This window comes from Ictidomys tridecemlineatus, chromosome 6, assembly GCF_052094955.1.
Source record: "Ictidomys tridecemlineatus isolate mIctTri1 chromosome 6, mIctTri1.hap1, whole genome shotgun sequence".
NCBI lineage: Eukaryota > Metazoa > Chordata > Mammalia > Rodentia > Sciuridae > Ictidomys > Ictidomys tridecemlineatus.
The window spans coordinates 28740086-28761090 of record NC_135482.1 but is presented as its reverse complement, the minus strand read 5'-3'; the positions used below and the strand labels follow the sequence as shown (position 1 = coordinate 28761090).

The window sequence follows — 21005 nt, the reverse complement described above, 5'->3', positions numbered from 1 at the left end:
CCCCCACAAACCTGCAGATAATGTTCTCTCCCCAAGGGGCCCCCCTAGTCCCCTACAGAAGGCCAAGAAAGGTAGCGCCTTCTGAGACCTGTGGAAGCTTCTAATGGGGACAGCAGGTGAGGAGGGAGGCCGTGCAGCTGCAGCTGCTAGCAAAGGTTGCCCTAGTAACCGAGCGGGGCTCCATTCAGGAAGCCAGCCCAACTCCAAGATGCAAAATGATCTTCTTCAAGCAGCTCCTGCAGCACAAAAGAGCCAGAGGAGCACTGGTACGACCGGGAGAGAAAGGGAGGCGCACACAGGGCGAGGTGGGGGTCCATGCTGTCAGTTACAACCTACCACCTTTCAGAGAAGAAAAGGAAGGAAGGAGAATAGCTCTTTGAATCTTCTGGCCTATGTGAACCATAAAAACCACCCATTAACACGAGTCCTTTTGTGGGGAGAGAGGGAAACAGGCACCCCTCTGTTCACCAGCTTATGAAACAATATGCCCGGAGAGAGGGGAGAAACCCCAAACATTGCAACTTTATGAGAGCCCTAAATTCTCCTTGCTCCGGGCTCCTTTATTCAGACTGGTGACAAAGACCATTTGCTCCCAATTTATTGGAAACTTTTTTTTTTTTTTTCACAGCTTGAGCTGCTTAAATGCTGTGAGCTCCCTCTCCCCAAATTGCCCTCAGACACTTGCTGAATGGGCCAGTCTCAATTATGCTCCTCCACAGGTTCAGCTCACACTGTGACCCTGCATGGCTTCCTGCTATTCATATGTGTTACTTCCCCTTTGTGGTAATGGCTTGTGGCACTTGGCCAGAAAACATTATTAATTTCAGAAGTGGACTGACAAACAACAAACCCACGGTGAAACGAGAGGAAGTGCTGGGGAGGCCAGCTGTGGGTTTGAGCCCAGCAGTAGGAACTCAATGTATGCAGGCAAGGAGGAAAGAGATGATAATCCACAAAGAGGAAATGCACTAAAATTATCCACAGCCCATATTTTCAAAAAAAAGAAAAAAAAAAGAAAAAGAAAAAAAGAAAGAAATCAGAGAAAAGAAAGGAGAGAGAAAGCAACCAGCTACTTGAGCTGCAGCTGGACAGGAAATTGCTAACGCTGCTTGCAAATCCCTACTTTGAACAGGCAGTTTAGGGAATGCCAGGAGCGGAAACTGTTCAGAACTGGATTAACAGGAGCCAAGTTGAACTGCAATCCACTTCTCCTTTCTGTGCTCCTGCTGACTTGGGACACCCAAATAAGAGACTGACTTGGTTATTTTTCCGCAGTGTCTGTTCGCTTTTTATAGTTAGTTGCTTAAAAATCATGCTGGGCAGCTTGATGCAATTGCTACAGAGTATGGGCCACTTGCCTCCTAACACATAGACTACTAAAAAGTTCAACTGACATGTCACATGTGCTCATGTTCTTCACTTCAGAGGAAGGAACTGAACTCATATTGAAAAAGCCCAAAATGTTATGTTCTTGTTGTTTTGATTCTATACATTCACCTTCACCTTTATTATGGCTTGTGTAAGTTTTACAATCAGGGTGGGGAGACAAGTCAAGGACAATGACAGGATATTAAGTCTTTAGCTTGGAAAGAAACTATTCAAAATCACTTCTATCAAAGGTTCAATAGGGGATTCTGACCTACATTCTAAACCAGTTAAGCACAAAAGCACATTAAAACAAGGGTGGCCAAGTTTCATCTCAAATGCCAATGGGCAATTCAAAGTCACATCCAGGCTCAGTGAGAAAACAGAATGCACCACGTGCATATAAGGGAAAAAGTAAGACCACATTCCAGGATTCATCGTGCCTATGCTAGGATAACTTGTAGAATTGCCAGATAGTAACAACAGCCTGAAAAAATGATTACCCATACATCTTTCTGACAATACGGATCAGACAGGTTAACATGTGGCTATCACCTTATTCTGGCACACCTTTTTATGGCTGTTCATGAATATTCAAATTGTAGACCTCAGCAAGGTATATGCCATGACATCCTTTTTCTTTGGGGGCAATAATATTTGAAATAATCCTAAATATATTCAGTATAAATATAAACATGATATAGTCAACCCATTCTATGATGCCATTTTGATTTGAAGCAAAACATAAATTTCATAAACTGTACCTAAGAAACCTGCTAGAAACAGCTTAAAAATAAAAACTTTATCCAGCTATTCCTACAAGCCAATTAATTATCAGGCCCTATCAGGCCCTGGCTGAAAATTTTCTAAGTCACTCCATATGTAGATACAACTAGAAACACATTCAATAGCCAAAATAGTTATTTATTAATAATTTAAGGTTTTACATTCTTATAATAAATTCCAGCTCAAAACTTTACACCACGAACGTAATGGAGCAACTTAATTCTCCCTTCTTCACAATCAGATGCATTCCACCTATTGAATGGGTACCCATGCTCTCACACACACTTCCAGTTTTATACAAATTTAAAAAAAAAAAAAAGGAAATAAACCAACCCAAAGTATTGCGTTTGAGGTGACACTCCCTGAAGAATTTTGTACAGAGGTAATAAACTGTTTAGCACAGCTGAACTTTAAAAAAAAAAAAAAGTGAGCCCATGATTTTGGTGTCTGTCCAAGATATCCCCTTTTAAGACAACACAAGCCAATATATTTACAAAGATAAGGCATAGTCAAACTACATTAAGAGAAAAAAATCACAAGGAAAATATATGAAAGACTGAAGACTGCACCGTAACAAGGTCTTAGTGATAATGTCCATGAAAATGTCATCAGAATTGGTACAATAAAGTCAAGCATGCTGCAAATATACCCTTTGGATTAGAAAAGAGCAAAATGTTCCTTTTTTTGTTTGTTTTAAGAAGTGGCATACTGCTCTTTCTCCCTTTGGATCATTTTTAAACCCATCAAAGAAAAAAAAAATACAATCCAAACAAACATTCTGTGAAGTGATTTAAGATCAAATATTTACAATAATCAAATGAAGTATCAAATTTTTTTCCCCCAAACTGATACCACAAATACAGAGCTGAAATCTCTCTTTGGCTCCTCTATATGCAAAGTTGAATCAGTCTTCACTGAAGACAATATATAGTTAGTTCCAGATGCAAAAGGAAACAGCCATACAAGGCCCTAAAGAACACATGCTCCTAACCCTACCATTTGGTCCTACCCTATATACCTGGAAGTCCTCGGATTCCAGTCCCTGCATGGGTAGGCTGTACACATGGGTGCAGAGCAAACCTACTGCCTGTATTTAGACAGTGAGTCCTGTCCTTCCAAATAGAATGGACAAATCTCTCCTTTTGTAATAACCAATTCCACACTTGGTAACCTTGTCTAATACAGACAGCTGGTGACATTTTGACACCTGGGGCCACACACAAAGAAAGCAGCCCAGCTGACGCTGCCAAGAGAAACTGCGGAAGGAACAGACACATCTCAGCAAGATGTGTGGGGCCTTTCACGTGGATTGCAGGGAGTCCACTTGGTAGACATTCTGGTTGGAGGGGGTGGTAAAATAGAGCTGTTGTGCTGGAACCCGGTTGTCACAGGGGCTGCTGAGTCCCAGCGTCCTCTCGAAGTCTAGTAACTGACCCATGAAGTTGAAATTAGGAGAGATGTTGGATTTCTTCATCTTGACAATGTCATAAGCATCATTCATGGACAGATTGAGCTTCTGCATAAGGTAAGCCACAGTCACAGTGACTGAGCGGCTAATGCCAGCCAAGCAATGCACCAAGACGCCACAGTTTTTGCCTCGGGCTTCATCTGTGAACACAAAAAGAAAAGCAATATTTCAGTAGGCTGAACATCACTCTTTGTCAATGAGTCTAAAACCTGAATGTGGAGGGGGGGGGGGGTTATAAAACAATCTTGTGTGGCAGTTGAGCCCTGCAGGCAGCAGAAAATGTATTACTGAAATAAACATGTACACTGAACACAATTACATATTTCAGATATTTTCTGAAAAGAGAGCTTTTGTATTAAGTTTCTACCAACAAAAAACTCCTTAATGTGTGCATTCTTTGCCTCAGCATGTGAATACCAGAAACCCTGCAATATGTTCATGAATGCCTTTTATACAGACAAGTAGACTGCAAGGGTCTATTAAATTATTCCCCAACTGTTGTACAGCTAACAATGGAGGTATTCAGGCATTTTAAAAGAGAGAGGGAAGTCACAGGGGACAGCCCATTAGGAGGAACAGGATGTCGACATGGCCTGAAAATGAGTTCCTTTGTAATAGGAAATGCACTACAATGCCTGGAGATTCACTTCTCCCAGGCTTCCAGCCCACAGTTCTTCCTGCCGGGATCAGGTTACCCACACTGTCTCACTGTTACCCCATATCACAGTATCACTCAACTGAATAACATTTAGCATTCATAGGGCTTTCCAACAACTAACTTGATGTCCTAAAACAACTCCTAGGTCTTTTTAAATTACAAAGCAACACATCTACAGTGTATATTTCTATCCAGTCTTTTCCACCCTCACTCTCAGTTAAAAGAGGGAGAGCAAAATCTGTTGTCTGATTATGAACAGCCTCCCTGTTAAATGCCTGAATTGAAAGATTCAAGAAACATGAGCGTTTCAAAACAGTGTTTCAGATGGATCTGAGGTCTGAAGACTTGTCAAAAGATACTTCTCTCCTTTAAGTACTAAACCAGAATTAAGAACGCATGAGGAATATTAGATACCAGCCTGGGACAAATTAGCAAATAGCCAAGAACAATTAACACCTTAAATTCTATGAATGGTTTTGCATTTAAAAGTCAAAAGCCAGGACAGTTAATTAGTCTCACCTATGAAAGAAATGGCCTCCGGGAAAAACTGGGACAAGTTTTGGCTCCAGTGATCCGAGATGGGGATTTGCTTGTATTTGAACTCTCCTGCGTTCTCAAAGAGATTGGGCAAATTGGGGGTGACATTCAAGATGTACTTGATGCCGAACTCCTCTAACACGTCCAAGTTGGTAGAGTCCTTGGCACAGCCCAAGTAAAGAAAGGGCAAGATCTCCACAGGGAAGGAAGGCTGGCTGTTGGACAGCGGGCTGCCATCCGAGTCCGTTGCACTATTGGGGTCTCGGTCCAGGTCAGATTCAATGTCCGAGGAAGAGTCGGAGCTGATCCGCAGGCCCCCAAGCCCCAGCACTGGCAACGGCGGCGAGTTGCTGCTACACGAGCCGTCTAGATTGGTCTCGCAGTGCAGGGCGAACTCGGCTTGGAACTTACTGAAGCCACCTGCCAGAACGAGAAAAGCAATAGTGTAACCCGAGATGCTGTAGTAGTTTTCACAGCTTGTGAGAACCGCAGCTGGGTGCAGGAACACCCTACGAATCACCTACATGCATAGTCAAATGTAAGAGAAGACATTTCAGTGTGGACCTTTGGGAATGAAAGGAAGGGTCCCGGTCGTCTCCCCGGAAAACCCTTATCTTTTTGAATCGGGAAACGCATAAAATGGCAACTTTTCCGAATATTGAGAGGGCTGGCAGGGGCCAACATGCACCCCCAGGAACCTCTCTGGTCCTGCACATCTTAATTCAAAATGAAATGATAGAAAAGCAGGCAAAGGTGGAGGAAGTTCCCGGTAAGAACACGCAGAAATCGTTAGAAAGAAAACACGGGTCCCTATGGCCGGAAACTGAAGTGTAGGCTGGCCGAGTTCTCCCGTGCGGAACGCGCGCGGTTCACAGCCCCTGCTTTGCCGGCGATGAGCCCTTGGCTGGGCACTGCGACTCAAGCGCCAAACTGGCGAAGCAAAAGCATTCAACCCGCGCGCACAGCCTACAAGCTGGTAGCCCCGCATCTCTGCCCTGTCGTGCCCTGCCCCACGCGCTTAACCCCAGGGACGCGTACCTTCCAGGTAGAACGCCCGGCAGCCCTCGTCCTTGAGCTTCTTGAGCAGCAGCCCGAGCACAGACTCGCCGCCCGTATTCTCGTTCCAATCGCTGCTATTCTCGTCGTAGAGCACCACCGTGTCGGTGCCACACCGCCTGGTAAAGCGGTCCCGGTCCTCGCCGCGCGTGAAGAGCGCGCGCACCGGCAGGTTGCCCTTCTGCAGGCGCCGCAGCATGATGCCCGGGATGGCCACGTTGATGGCCGACTCGATGTGAGACGATTCGTACAGCTCCTGCGGCCGGCAGTCCATCAGCAGCAGCCGCTCGTTCCCCAGTTCCAGCTGCTCGTTGAGCCACGCTACTGTCTTGCTGATCGCCATTTCCGACGCGAAGGGCACGGGTCTGAGCGTATCTATCATGGGGGTCGAGCTGAGGGAGAGGGCGGGGTGCCTACCAGACGCCCCTCCGGGCTGGCATAGGCCGAGCGCGCTGAGCAAAGCCGCCGCTCTCGGAGCGGGGTTTAATTCAGCCTCACCTTTCCAAAACCGAGGCTAGCTAGCGGTTGGAGAAAGCGAGACTGAAGTGAAGCCCGCAGTCTCTGTAGCCGGCTGCAGCCGCTCGCTCTTGGAGTCAATGAATCTCTCTGAATGAAGCTGCCCAGACAGTTTTGTTCCTCCCCAGTGAATGAAATCCAATTATTTCGGACTCCTCGCTACTGAGAGAGGAGGGGAAAAGTCTAGAGGCTCCTAATCCCTCCCTACAAGACTGCACCTCAAATCTACCCGGGCGCCTTTCTCCCAGGATTATCCAAGACTCGATTTGCTCACTGTCCCTAGGACTCAGTCCTCGCACACCCCCAGCGCGAGGCAGCTCCTCAATGGATACAAACAGCGAGCGTCTCAATGGATACATTCTCCCAGCCAGCCAATGAGCGCGCTGCGGAAGGGGCTGTTGCCGTGGGGACGGGCCGGCTGGAACAGGTTGTGTTGATGAATTGTTAATGAGTTTGTCATTCACAAAAACGGAAAGGAATTTCCGCTCCGGATAAGCCCCAGTGCAAACAAGCTGCAACAGCGGGCTCCGCGGGAGGAAGGAGAAAGAAGAGGAGGCGGCGGTGGAGGAGGAGCAGGGCACATAAACCAGGGCACTTCAGTTGTCTCATGTTTCCTTCTGTTGAGAGTTCACACTTCGCGTCGGAACTTTTGCACACAAATGGTGCAATTAGCATGCACAAAAGCCCCTGTTTGCGACTCTCGTGCTCTCCAGCCTGCTTTAGGAAAACTTGTACCGACTTTCTTCCTTTTTATTCCCTTCAAACTCATTTGGACCCAAGTTCGCCTTAACCCCCCGCCCTCTTTTTTTTGGCGGTGTGTGGCATTTGTTTGCCAATTTTAAAAGCCCGGCTCTGTTTGCTCTGATGTTCTTTTAGCTGAGGCTGTGTTGGGGCTGGTGAACTGCCTGGGCTTTAGTGACCGACGATGTGTTAAATGCTAATCCAACATCTTTAGAAACAAACCGGGATTTTGTTGAAACAACTTAAAGCAACCAAACGAACGTCTGGTTATCCAGAAAATCGAAAGCCTCCTCCCCGCCCCCAGCGTTTTGTTTTAAACAGTAGGGAGTGCAGCGCGGGGTAAAGCTCTTTGGGCAGTCTGAAGCTTTTATTCCTCTCTGGCAGCTGAAGCGTTATGAGCTATTGTTCTGGGGACCCAAGTCACCAAACTCCCGCCCCGCCACAGTGACCCACCACGCGTTGAGGGAGTCGTGCTCTTTAACGATTTCTGGGCAAGGAGTTCGGCTTCTGGCGGAAGAGCCGGTCTAGCAGGGCTGCCTGGGTTAAGTGCGCTAAACTGCGCCGAGCACAGCCAGCCTTCCCCGCCACCACCGGCGAGGCATTGAGAAATACTCCAGCAAAGCCCGCAGGCTACGGGGGCTCAATATGCTGGTTTAGAGATTGGATACTGTAGATGGGCAACTCAAAGAGGTGCCTTCCTACCCTGCCCCACCGCCCGCTCCTCTGCTCCCGTCGCCGCCCCCTCCCCTGTCCCGCATAGAGCGCCACAGGAGAACCAGTCGCGCTTGCGCGCTGCGCTCCTTGCCACCGCCCCACTGCCCCCGCCTTCCCACCCGCGAGTTGGGAGGGGCGGGAGAGTGGGCTTTGTACCACCCGGTGGACGCGTGCGGGGCTGAGTGCCCAACTCTGGATTCGATGGAGACCAGGGACTGGGGAGGGGGAGAGGGGAGGAAGAAATCTGTGGGGAACCCTTGGCTCCCAAGTAGTGCGGGGAGTCGCAGGGACCTTCGCTGCTGCCCTGCACAGCCCGCAGGTAACTTGGGGGGTTGCTGCTGCCCTCCGCGGAGGCGCCGGCGAGCCAAGCGGGCGATTAGGAGCCGGATGGAGGTGTGGCCAGGCGGTGGCCGCGGGGGACCGGAGTCGCATTCCCAGAGCGCAGAGCTCTATTGTTATATAAAAGTGCCGAGGCTTGCCCCTCCCGAGCGGAAAACCACCTGTGTAGGGCAGGCGGGAGCGGAGGGGCCCTAGGGCTGTGGCCGGAAGGCGCGAGTCCTAATCCGGCCTCCCCTCCCTAACCCCGGGCGGAAAAGAGGCCAAGCTTTGTCCAAACGCTGCCTGGGAGGCGGAAGCGGGCGTCGCAGCCCACGGCTCCAGGAGCTTCCCTCCCTTCGCATTGCAACCTTCGCGAATGCAGAGAGGGTGCCTCAGGTCACGGGGTCTCCTGTCGTCCGACGCCCCGCACCCACTAGCTGCCTGCGCACACCCCCGCTGCAGTTTGCATTTTCAGTCACCCGCCTCTTCCCTGGTTTGGGAAATGTGGACTAAAAAAGACGGCTGCGAGGCCCAAGTTGCCAATTTTGGAGCTCCGCTGCAGGCAGGCGGCTCCTAGGGGAGCGTGTTCGGCAAAGGTGGGGGTTGCCGCCTCTCTCCGCGCCTTTTTTGGGCAGCCCTTTGAACAATACGCCCATGTTTCACTGGATAGCTTCCATTTCCAGTGGGGGCGGTCTGAGCGAGTTTAGGCCCTTCCCTCCACATTCTTTCGCATCTGTTATGTTCCCACCCCCAAATCCTTTTAGTCTTTGGGTCCAGGGAGTTAAGAGATAGGATGCCCTACCCCGGGATCAGAATAGCACACCTTTCAACCCAGGACCTGCAATGAGAAAGGAGGGAAGTTGGGTTTCAGCTTACCTGTTTTTAAAGTAGGGTTACCTGAGTAGAGCATGGATTTGGGAGGATAATTGCAACACTGGGTAACCGGATGATGAAAACATTTAGTTTTACCTGCCTCTGAACCCTATGACAACGGGAACTTCGGCCCTTCCAGGCACATTTTATTAAATAACATTCGGATAGTTCGGTGCTAAGTGTGGCATGAAGGACTTTGGGTCGGGGGAAGTAAGGCGACCCCCAGTTTGAATCCCACCCCCCAGAAGTGCGACCTTTGTTTCATCTTAACGCATGTAAATTAGCCTTACACATTGACTTGTATGTTTTTATTTCATAGGGTGCAATGAAATGCCCTGACGTGGTGATATGCCATTAACTGTCGATTTAATTTTTATTCTGAACGAAGCACTTGCAAAGTGGCCTGAGCCCTTTGGGACGTTTCTTTCCATCCCAAATATGCCCTTTGAGGCCCAACAACCTGCGGAATCTCACTCACCTGCCGGAAACCTCTCCGAAGGGACTACTGTAATCACTTTAATCCATAATAGTTTACCTATAAAGCAAGGTAGGAGCTTTCCTAGTCCAGGGCTCAGAATTTAAAAGTTAACAAAGGGGTCCCAGCTATGTTTCTAACTTCTTGCTGATCTCCTTTTAAATATTTTTTTTCTAACCACATCAAACTGGTATAATAGAAATAGTGTGAATGGGACAATTACTACATGGTAGGCACAGCCTTATTTCTGTTTACATGCATAAATTGGCCAGTCTTCAGAAAATCCATCTAAAATTATGCCCATTCACAGAGATTTTTGTCTGAGGTTACACAGTAGCAAATGTTGCTGTGAGTATTCCAAGTCAGCCCCTTTGTAGACAATAAAGATTACCATGTGCACAGATCATAGAGGTATATGGACCCCTCCCTCACTCACCCTCAGGTGCTGTTTCTGCCAAAATGTGAAGAATTTCAAGGACTGCATTTTGAAATTTGATTGCCAGGCTTCCTGGTAGCCTGTTGCACCCACCCAACACATGTCAGAGAGAAAGTTAGGCTTCTTTCCCTATTCCTTTTATCTTCCAGTGGTTTTTCTCAACTGCACAGAGCTCTTTATTAGTGATCTGTTCATTAGTAAATCTGTCCTAGATTTAGTTCACAACTATCTTTACCCACATGAGCCTGGGTTCACATGTTCTCTCCTGTCACTTGCTAATGGTCTGACAGAGGGAAAGTCACTGAGCCTCTCCGGGTTTCACTTTCATTCTGTTCATGCAATCATTTATTCCAGGGATCCAGGAAAGAAGCAGTGACTAGAACAGACAAGAATAAGCTGCCTTCCTGGAACTTAACTTTCTAGTAAGGGCAAATAATAAACTAAATCATTATACATTATGTTAGCAAATGAAAGTGCTACAGAGAAAAATTAAGCAAGGAAAGGAACTGAGAAATGTGTAAACCTAGGGAATATGTATACCTACCCTAAAGGACTGAGGATTAGAAACAACCACAATGACATCTCAAAAATGTAGGTTACAAAGTAGGTACAAAAAATGATTTTTAAAAAAATCACTGCTTCATTCCTCCATTAAGCTGTTGCTGTTTATCCTGCTTTGAATGTCACCATCAAGGTCCTTCTGGACATGCTCCCAGGAAAAGCTTTCTCAGGAGATAATGGTGCTAGAGATAGGAAGACCCACAGGCCTCCATAATTTCAGAGGCTTCAGTTTCCTTCTGGGATGTCATTCATGTGTAGGGGGCTGTCTTTAAGGACTAAAGAATACAGCAAGTCATCTTGACCCACTCTCTCAAATGCAGAGGTGCAGTTTCATGGATCCTAATTCCCTTGTGTTGCATTCGTGAGAATGCAGGGTATACCTGATTTTTCATTCCTCCTGGTGTTTCTCCCTGGAAAGCTTAAAAGTTGTTAGTAAAACTTCTTTTGGTTATGAATTTCTACTGGGAAGCAGCCCAAGTTTGTAGGAATTTTTCTGAGTTTAAGGACACTGGGATTTACAAGACCCACATGAGTTAGCATGACCTTTAATCTTCTTGGAGTAATCTCTGAATAGAATGACATTTATTAACATATCATGTGAAAATAGTTAAACAGATTTTCAGCAAATAGGAGGGTGTTTTGGAAGGTCTTACTTTAAAAGTAGTTTTGTAGCCTATTTAAGATTTACTGTTGGAGGTCTCAGGAAGGCCCTCAAAGTGACCTCAGAACCAAATTTAACAGTATTTGAAGGGATGCAGTTTGAAACAGTCTGACTTAAATGTATACGGGGTGTACTAGTTTTACCTTGAGGTCTCCTGACAAATGCCTCAAGAAAATAGCAAGAGTCAGTAGTGGTGGTTCCCACCTAATATCAACAGCTCAGCTCGGGAGGCTGAAGTAGGAGGATGGCAAGTTCAGAGCCAGCCTCAGCAACTTAGCAAGGCCCTGTCTCAAATAAATGAAGGAAGGAAGGAAGGAAGGAAGGAAGGCCGGCTGGGTGTGTTGCTCAGTGGTTAAGCTCTCTTAGGTTCAATCCCTGGTACTAAAAACAAAGAAACAAACAAAAAAGATAAAAGTCTGAACAGAGGAACCCAGGAGGCCTGAGGCACTACAATAGGAAATACTGATTATATGTATTTGATAGGCTGTGCAAAGAGTAAAAACAGTTTCAGATAACCCCTAACTCAGTACCAGGAGAACATCTCAGAACTGTAGATCTTGCTTTACAATCAAAGTGCTTCTCATGTGAAAGCTCCGTGCATCTTGGTGAGGAGCTGCGGGGTCTTACTGAGCACAAGTTACTCTTGTGCTCTTGCTGAGCATTTACTTGAGCAGTGTTCGGGATGTCAAGTCAAACAGTGGAGTGGCGGGCAGGAAAGTAGGTTAGGTTAAAATGCAGGGAAGAAGAGGTAGCTGCTAAGCTGCGCCATAGTCACCCATCCATAGACACATCTAAGAGGAGTAATGAGAATTTTCCTACAAACAGGATGGCACGTTCCTACCTTGCTAGGATGGTATAGCCTGAAGAAAAATATAGACTTTTATATTGTGAAATTAAAGCCTTAGCCAATTTGACTAGGCTTTTTTAAAGGTAATAGTCTTTGTCAGCTATCTTACATTTCTGTTTTTCAGAATTAGCTTTTGAAAGTGGATAGTCTCTTGCAAGGAACTTCATTTAAAGATAATGTTAATTTCTTCTTTCAGATGTCTTAGTTCCATTTCTTCCACTGGGAAAACATTTATTGATTCTTTCCTTTCATCCTTTATTTTCACAAAGTAGGAAATGTAAAAGCCTATATAAATGCATATATAAGAAACCATCAGGATGTTGACATTTCTGCAGTACATCTGAACTTATTTGCCTTTTATTTATTTATTAGAAAAGTACCTTCCTTCCCATTGTCCTATTTCTGAAGCCCCAGCGATAGTCCTTAGTGGAAACATGGCGTATAATGCTTTCCAGGCAAAGCCTTCCCTGGTCATGGACCATGTGTGTGGCATCCTGGACATTAGCCGTGCTGCATCTACAGGCCAAAGATTTGCCTAGTGCTTTCTTGTGGGATCATGTTTAGTGACTTTTCTTCTGTTCCTTTTTTTATACATCCGTGAGCCACACATACAGCTATTGTGTAAGAGAATTCGTTATTTTTCTAAGTAATGTTTTCTTGCCACCCTGGCTCAGCAGTCAGTGGAAATGACGGTGCCGCAAAATGAAGAAATGAAGGGTACTTTAGCTCAGTTTCTCAAACTTAACTACATGTCCCTCAAGAATTTACTGGTGGAACCCCAGGAGCCCCTGGACCCCAGTCTAAGCAACACTGCTTTAGGCTATTGGTAGATTAATTATGAAAGTTATATCTTGATATATCATGCACATAGCAATGTTATGGTTAGAGTTTATTCAACCCTGCCTTATACATGTTAAATCGATCATAATAACCCTGCAAAGTGGGTTTATATTACTATAGCTTTACGTGGGAAAACCCAGCACTCAAATGTCAAGAGAGTTATGCTGGAACCCAAATTCATACCTCCATCCCTTTAAAGCCTCTTTAGTACATACTGCCCTCTATAATAGTGGACCTAGAGCATGTTGTGCAGCCAACTCTGAATGTAACCTGTTATACAATGGCAGCTTCTATAAAATTCATTAAATTTCCTCTTGCTAATCCAAATTGGGGTCAAACTAACCTGGATTCCAGTCATGGCTCACCTACTTTCTAGCTATATGACCCTAAAAGAAATTATTTAATCTCCCCATGCCTCAGTTTTCTCATCTGTAAAATGGGAATATGACTCCACGAAGTACTGGTAGTTGATAAGTTATAGTTGTACAGTGAACAGTCCTAAAATAGTAACTTGTTGATTGCTACCTGTTTTTACTGATAACACCACACATGGCTCTTACTACATTTTAATAAACCTTGTTGGAAAGGATTCTATCATGAAAAACCCTAGTGTCAATTTAGTTCTTGGGAATAGAAAATCAATCCACATTAAATTTGGGGGAAAGAAAGAACAGACTCATTGACTTTATTACCATCCCTCTTACTTGCTAAGGTAAGCAGTCTGGAAATCAGGGTTTCTCAGTGTGCCTAGAAATTGGGAACAATGAGAGTGCTGATTGAACCCAAAGATTTGCTGTCTGTCTAAGAACTGCCTGCGGATTTTGGAGAAGATAATCATAAGTGAAGTTAGCCAATCCAAAAAAAAACAAATGTTGAATGTTTTCTCTGATATAAGGAGGCTGTCTCATAGTGGGGTAGGGAGGGGGAACATGGGACAAATAGATGAATTCTAGATAAGGAAGAGGGGAGGGAGGGAAAGGGAGGAGGCAGGGGATTAGCAAGGATGGTGGAATGTGATGGACATCATTATCCAAAGTACATGTATGAAGACGCGAATTGGGTGTCAACCTACTTTATATACAAACAGAGATATGAAAAATTGTGGTATATATGTGTAACAAGAATTATGCAAAAAAAACCAAGTACATGTATAAAGATATGAATTGGTATGAACATACTTTATACAAAGATATGAAAAATTGTGCTCTAAATGTGTAATAAGAATTGTAATACATTCCACTGTTGTGTATTTAAAAAAATAAAATCAATAAAATAAAAAAAACTGCCTGCTGAAGTAGCAGGCACTGTCCCTCCTCCATTACTGCTGGCTCAGAGATGCTCTTGTAAACTCTTATGTTCTACAAGAGGGAAATTGAAAATATGGCCTGAACCGAGCGTCCATCCTCTCTAAGTGATCTGGGTTCGCCTTTGCTTGTGAGAGCACACAAAGCTTTTCTAGTTCTGCCAATAAGTAATCTCACCCTCTGGGAATTTCCTTCCTTCCTCTGACTTCATACTCTTCAGAAGCTTTTCAGGTGTAGGTGGGGAGGGAAGAGGTAGTTCAGAGCTGGGTATGAGAACCACTCTCCCATGACTAGAAGGAATTCTCCATTTGTGGGTGAAGAAGACTGCTGGGAGCCACGATGTTAAAGCTTCCCCAACCTCAAGTACACAAACCACCTGCTTCGTGTGGTTTCTGTAATAATTTTTACTCATGTGATTCAAAGTTGTTTTTTTCTTTTGTGGTACTGGAGGTTGAACCTAGTGGTAGTATACAACTGAGCTGCATCCCAACACCCCACCTGGAACCCACCTTTGTTTTTTAAGATCTCAATGAATGCCCAGGCTGGCCTTGAACTTGAGATCCACCTACCTCAGTCTCTTAAGTAGCTGGAATTATAGACATAGGCCACCAAATATATATATATATATATTTTAATAAATAATATTTATTAATATTTAATAAGATATATATATTCAGTTGTAGATGGACACGATACCTTTATTATTTTTATGTGGTGCTGAACCCAGTGCCTCACATGTGCTAGGCAAGCACTCTACCACTGAGCTATAACCCCAGTCCAGCTATGACATTCTTTAATGTGAATCAGCTTGATGACCTGAGGGCTTTTGAATTTAACATAAAAGATGTTAGAATCATTTCTATTGCTGGAAATAGATGGGCTTATGACACGTGACACGACCAGATGTAAGTCCACCTATGTTAATAACAATGTAGCCTCTGGCCTTGGAGCCTAGACTCCTTCCCCAGTGAGACCAAAAGACTTCAGCTTTGACTTTGGAACATTGCTCTGTTAGCTTCAGCAGGGCTCTTTGTGCAAAGAGCTGTTAATCAGAGTGCTGAGGCACAGAGAAGGACAGTTTCCCAGCCACCTATATGGCCGTACCTTTCTGATGGAATTTTTAAAAATTCAATTAAATTTGTTATGAGATTTACTTTTAGAGTGAGGCAGTATACAGTGTGGAGCATAACCTAAATCTGGAACCTCTAGCCATTTCAGTTCAAGGACCCTGAATTTGATTAGAAGAATCATATTTATCCTACATCCAAATCAGCTCAGAAGAAAAGCGTTTAAAAAAAATAAAGATGCCCAAATCTCATCTCCAATAATTCTGATTAAATTGTTCTATGGCAGATCTTAGATATAGGTACTTTTTAGAAGCTCCTGCAGAATGCTAATGTGATCTGAGCTGAGACCATTGACTGAGGCAGATTCATGATACTCATCTACATTCATTTCTTATCCAGGGGGACATCTCCAGTGAGCATGAGAGCTTCCTAGTAATGGGGCTCAAGTGGGGGTCAAAATTAAATATCTAGCAGCACCTGGAGGTACCTGCTTCCAGTCCACATCCTGGCCTCCCTCACAAGAGCTGTGATTTGGAAGAACTGGGGAGGGCCCCTATCCAGCAGCCAGAAATATTTATACAGGTGGCCCACACTTTGATATCCCCAACATTAGGATTCCTCGCCCATCAGTTCTGGTCAGCAAGTATAGAAATTTTCTTGAAGGTCCACTGAAAAATGAATCAGAAGTACCTGAAAACCTCATAACAGGAAAACAGTGCTAAACAGATGTCATCCACTTGTCCTTGAAGGTACAGCTCAGGAACTGACATGTGCTCTGAGTTCATTCCGGAAGCCTAAAACAACCCAGATCTGCCTGTGGTGTTTGACTGAAAGAAAGTCTCTCTAGATAACAGGAACAAATGTTTATTGAGAACCAAATGGATGACTAGGACTGAAGTGACTGACTCCTGGAGCAAATGAAAATCAGTAAGATTCAGGCCCTGCTGTCACAAAAAAAAAAAAAAAAAAAAAGTCTAATTGGGGAAGTTAGACACATGCCTAGGTATCTAGAATGTAACATAGTATGTGGCAATTGCAATAGAAAGGAAGTGCTGTGGGACAAGAGGAGGAAGTAGTTCATCTACCATGGGGAAGTCAGGGTAGCATTGGGAAGTGACCCAGAGAAGGCAATATCTGAGTTGGATCCCTATTAGTAAGCAGATACCAATTCCCCATCCCTGAGTATTAGTCAGCTTTCTGTCACTGTGACAAAATACCTGAGAAAAATCAACTAAAAGAGAGAAGGTTTATTTGGGCTCATGGTTTCCGATCATGGTCAGCTGGCCCCTTTGGTCTTGGGTCTGTGGTGAGGCAGAATATTGTGGTGGGAGTGTGGGGCAGAGGAGACTGCTTACCTCAGGACATCCAGGAATCAGAGAGCGGGTAGAGGGGGACAATGCGGGGACCCCAGTATCTCCTTCAAAAGCACTGTTGACTTAACTCCCTTCCACTAGGCCCCACCAGAAAGGTTTTACCATCTCCCAGTACTACCATAGGCTGGGATGCTAAGCCTTTAACTCATGCTCTTTAGGGGAACATTCAGGATCTAAACCATAACACTGAGGGATAAGAGAAGAAATGTACTCTCCACAAAAAAGAGAGACTTCATGAGCCAAGGTTTGGAGTGATGGACATGCATGACCACTGGAGTACAGCTGAGCCTGGGCAAGATGGTTTAGAGCCCTGGGAAGACCCCTCCCTCCCTCCCTCCCTCCCTTCTTTCCTTCCTTCCTTCCTTCCTTCCTTCCTTCCTTCCTTTCTGGGCAGGGAGAAATCATCAAAGAGATTTATACAAGGGTGTGACATGATTTCAGAATGTAATACTGGTAATGAGGGGGTGGGAAGATTGGAGAGAGAAACTGAGGGTAGGAAAGCCAATTAGGAAGCAATTGTAATTGTCCAGGAAAATGAGGCTATCTTGGCACGGTTGTCCTCCTCCTAAAATAATGTACTTAGTTGCTGAGGGCCATTACCAAGTAGGAATGACGCATCGAAATTTCCTTGCCAAGCGTACCCCATGCTGCTTAGAGGACATTTGATGGGACATTGCATGCATGCTTTAATGAGGTGACCTTGCTCAAGGACCTAGGCAGATCCGGGTTTAGAGCTGATCAGGTTTGAGGAAGTAACCGGCTCCTTGAGTTTAAGGCATTGCCAGTTTAAGATAATGGGTTTTAGGGAAGTTGGAAGTTGAAGATTATTGCTGGGATTAGGGTGTTCCTGCTGCTTGTTCCCGTTGAGTTCTCGTGAGAAAAACATGAGATTTGGAGATAGCCCCGTGGAGTAGGTGAATTGTGCGGGAGACGGCAGAACGCGATTGCCCCTGGACCTGTGTGGAGGTGGTGTGAGAGCGGGAATAAAGAATTGCTGTTTGAATCTACAAAGTGTGGGTGCCTCCTGAATCTTGTGCCAAGCCCAGACATTGGCATTTTGGTGGCCCGTACGCGGAACGTCTGAAATTTGGAGGTGAGTAAAATCGCTCGCCCCTGAGGGAAGGCGAGAGAATGGGTGACCATTTCAAAAAACAACGTGTTCTTGTTTTGATTTATTTTGTTTTTATTTCAAGTTGCCTGTTCCTAGAACTTTCTCAGGCAAACTGGGGAAAATGGTTGACTCACGGTTTGAAGTTGTTCGCCTCCAAGGAAGAGAAATTGTTAGAGGAAGGAGGCACCCCAGTAAGACCAAGAACAGCTAGGGCATATGTTGATACAATACAAAAATGTAGCCCATGGCTTTTTAAAGACGGGTTATTAAGTATATCAATGGGACAATCATGGTATCCTGTAGAAGGATTTTTCTTCAACAAGAAAGAGATGGCTAGTTCTGTTTACTATACTTGTCTAAGATCTTGGTCTTTAGAGACATCTGATTAATTTGAAAAGCTACAGTGTTAAAATATCAACCACTAAATATAAAATCAAGTACTCTTTAATTATTAAGTTCCATAAGGTAATATATTTAAACATTATGTGTGTTTTCATAAATTGGTAAATAGAAAAAAGTTTATTGCTTTGGTCTGTGTCTTTGCTAAAACAAGGTTACTAAGAGTTAAGATTCTATCATGTGTAATTTATATACAAAGAGTATAAGAAGTTTCAGTTGGGTTTCAATTACAGTATAATAGTACCTTAAAAACATGAAAGTATTTCATCTTATTAAAGTGGAGTAATTTTATAAGGGTTGTTTTAGAATGTGAATTTATAAAAAGGGTTAATGGTTAAAAAAGAGAAAAAGATTCAAGATGTGGAAATATATTTTAATATAAAAGGTTAAAGGAAAAAGAAATGTTTCTAGTTGAGATAATCTCTGTATGGTAAAGTAAAAAGTTGTAAAATGCCATTTTAAAAGATTTTGAGGAAACTAGACTTACTTTAAAAGCTTGAGAAAAGAAGAAAAGAAAAAAGGTATTTGTACATGGCAGATTGAGACAAAGCTTCTCAATGGAGTAAAAAGGAGCCTTTGGTTGAAGGGCAGCCATGTAAACTAACATTAAAGCGATTTATACAGAATCTAAGCCTCATTTAAAAGAGTGAAGCTGTAGGTGGTGAAAAAGTACAGTATAGATGATAATTAAAAGGTTTTAAAAGGTTAAAATGAAGGTGGTTGAGATACCTTCATGGCAGAAAAAAGATTGCTTTACTCATCAAACTATTAAAATGTACTTATTAAACCAAAAAGAGGGAGATGAGATAATCTTTGTGTGGTAAAGTAAAAAGTTGTAAAATGTCTAAGTACATTGCAAAAGGCTTTAAAAGATTAAATTGAAGGTGGTTAAGATGCCTTCATGATGGAAAAATAAATAAATAAAACCATGAAAATGGGAAGATAAGATAAAAGATTTAGATAAAGAAGATTAAAAATTTGAAGTGGAAAACTTCAAAAACAGAAGTACAGAAAGGTAAAAAAAAAGAAAGAGAAGATGTAGAAAGATAAAAAAGATATAGGAAGATAAAAAAGATGTAGAAAGACAAGAATTTTAAGCCCACAAAATAGGAAACAAAAGAAAACTAGGAGAGAAAAAAGCAACTAAGGGTAAATATAAAAACCTTAGAAGAAAAGTAGAAGATAGAAATAAGAAAAAATGGTTGAAAATGTCAAGTAAAGGTATTTCAGATAGAAAATGCAAAAGGCTAAGACAACTATGGTTTAAAACCACATCTAAAAATTATAAGGACTAAAATAATTCTAAAAAGTAAGGCAGAATGCTTTTGAAAGACTTAAATTTAAAAGGATCTTAAAGAGGTATTTATCCCCCAAAGATAAAATTAAAATAACCCTTTTTACTCTAAACTTTCTAAATTTGGATTCATCAGGACTTAGTGCTGCGGAAAGACATATGTATCCGAAAAATGTACATAAGCCTAAGGTACTTTGGAAAGATATTCTAACAGGACAATGGAAAGGTCCCGACCCAGTTATTGTCTGGAGTCGGGGTTCCGTTTGTGTGTTCCCACAGGGAGAACAGCAGCCGATTTGGATTCCAGAGAGGTTAACCAAAGCAATTTCTACAGAAAAAGAAGATAATTTGACTCAAATCCATAACAGCTGATATCCAGAGCTCCAGCATGGCTATTCTTACATCTGCGACAGTGATTAACCATGAATTCCCATCTCCATCCCAGTGCCGGTGAAGACTAAGAAAACCAAACTACAGCTTCTATGATAGCTACCACAGTAAACTGTATAAACTGATGCATCAATGAATATAACTCAACAAGTAATGCTCAATCAAGGATTTGATTTACTTTGGGAGGAAATGGACATATTGATAGACTCTTCCACTTTGAACTGCCTACAGAACTTGCCTGGACTATATATCAGTTGCATGCATTTTGAACTATCGTCTGGTGCAGCGAATTGTGGTACTGCTGGCATATTTTTGCTGATGGTGTCACCAGTGATGCAATTTCCTTGCCAGCGCACCCCATGTTAATTGTGGTAATGCTGGCATCTTTGCTGATGGTGTCACCAGTGATGCAATTTTTCCAAAGGAGCCGTCAATTGGCTTGGTGTCGTGGCATTTCTGTATCTTCCTCCCTTCTACTAGTGATGGTCTAAAATTTGGGGGCCAACAGAGGTGAGGCAAGAACCTCACCCCCCCACTGGCACCAAGGTTAAATTTGGGGGCCAACAGAGGTGAGGCAAGAACCTCACCCCCCCACTGGTGCTTAGGCCTATCCACAAGCATGGCTGAATGCTGGACCGGTAGTCAGCGACGGGTTGATCTGATTGCAGTGGATTCAACCTAAGACAGGAAATTGACGTGTAAAGGTCAGTTCTCCCATGACGGGTAAGAACCACATGTTGAATTGGACAACCTACCAGGCACGGTCCTAAGCCACATTGCTTGTTATTTAATTAATCAGAAGGGGGGAGATGCTGAGGGCCATTACCAAGTAGGAATGACGCATCGAAATTTCCTTGCCAAGCGTACCCCATGCTGCTTAGAGGACATTTGATGGGACATTGCATGCATGCTTTAATGAGGTGACCTTGCTCAAGGACCTAGGCAGATCCGGGTTTAGAGCTGATCAGGTTTGAGGAAGTAACCGGCTCCTTGAGTTTAAGGCATTGCCAGTTTAAGATAATGGGTTTTAGGGAAGTTGGAAGTTGAAGATTATTGCTGGGATTAGGGTGTTCCTGCTGCTTGTTCCCGTTGAGTTCTCGTGAGAAAAACATGAGATTTGGAGATAGCCTCGTGGAGTAGGTGAATTGTGCGGGAGACGGCAGAACGCGATTGCCCCTGGACCTGTGTGGAGGTGGTGTGAGAGCGGGAATAAAG

At 44.0% G+C, this 21005-nt stretch overlaps 1 protein-coding gene across 2 annotated transcripts; it reads right to left on the bottom strand.

The window, feature by feature from the left end:
• Positions 1–2268: 2268 nt before the first annotated feature.
• On the bottom strand, positions 2269–6739 carry Dusp6 (dual specificity phosphatase 6). Of its 2 annotated transcripts, XM_005324425.5 has the most exons (3): positions 5853–6738; positions 4797–5234; positions 2269–3759 (listed from the first exon to the last, which is right to left on the bottom strand). In XM_005324425.5, the coding sequence occupies exons 1-3, from the start codon at positions 6250–6252 to the stop codon at positions 3452–3454; spliced, it is 1146 nt and encodes a 381-aa protein (XP_005324482.1). In that variant the 5' UTR covers positions 6253–6738; the 3' UTR covers positions 2269–3451. The 2 variants fall into 2 exon arrangements, with proteins under 2 accessions (XP_005324482.1, XP_077909164.1); XM_078053038.1 differs by lacking the exon at positions 4797–5234 and having other exon boundaries at positions 5853–6739.
• Positions 6740–21005: the final 14266 nt, after the last annotated feature.

Coding starts and splice junctions, on each gene's coding strand:
- Dusp6 (XM_005324425.5), bottom strand. CDS start 6,252: ATGATAGATACGCTCAGACCCGTGCCCTTCGCGTCGGAAATGGCGATC. Junction 5,235..5,852: donor CCGGGCGTTCTACCTGGAAG/GTACGCGTCCCT, acceptor TCGTTCTGGCAG/GTGGCTTCAGTAAGTTCCAA. Junction 3,760..4,796: donor GGAGGCCATTTCTTTCATAG/GTGAGACTAATT, acceptor TTGTGTTCACAG/ATGAAGCCCGAGGCAAAAAC.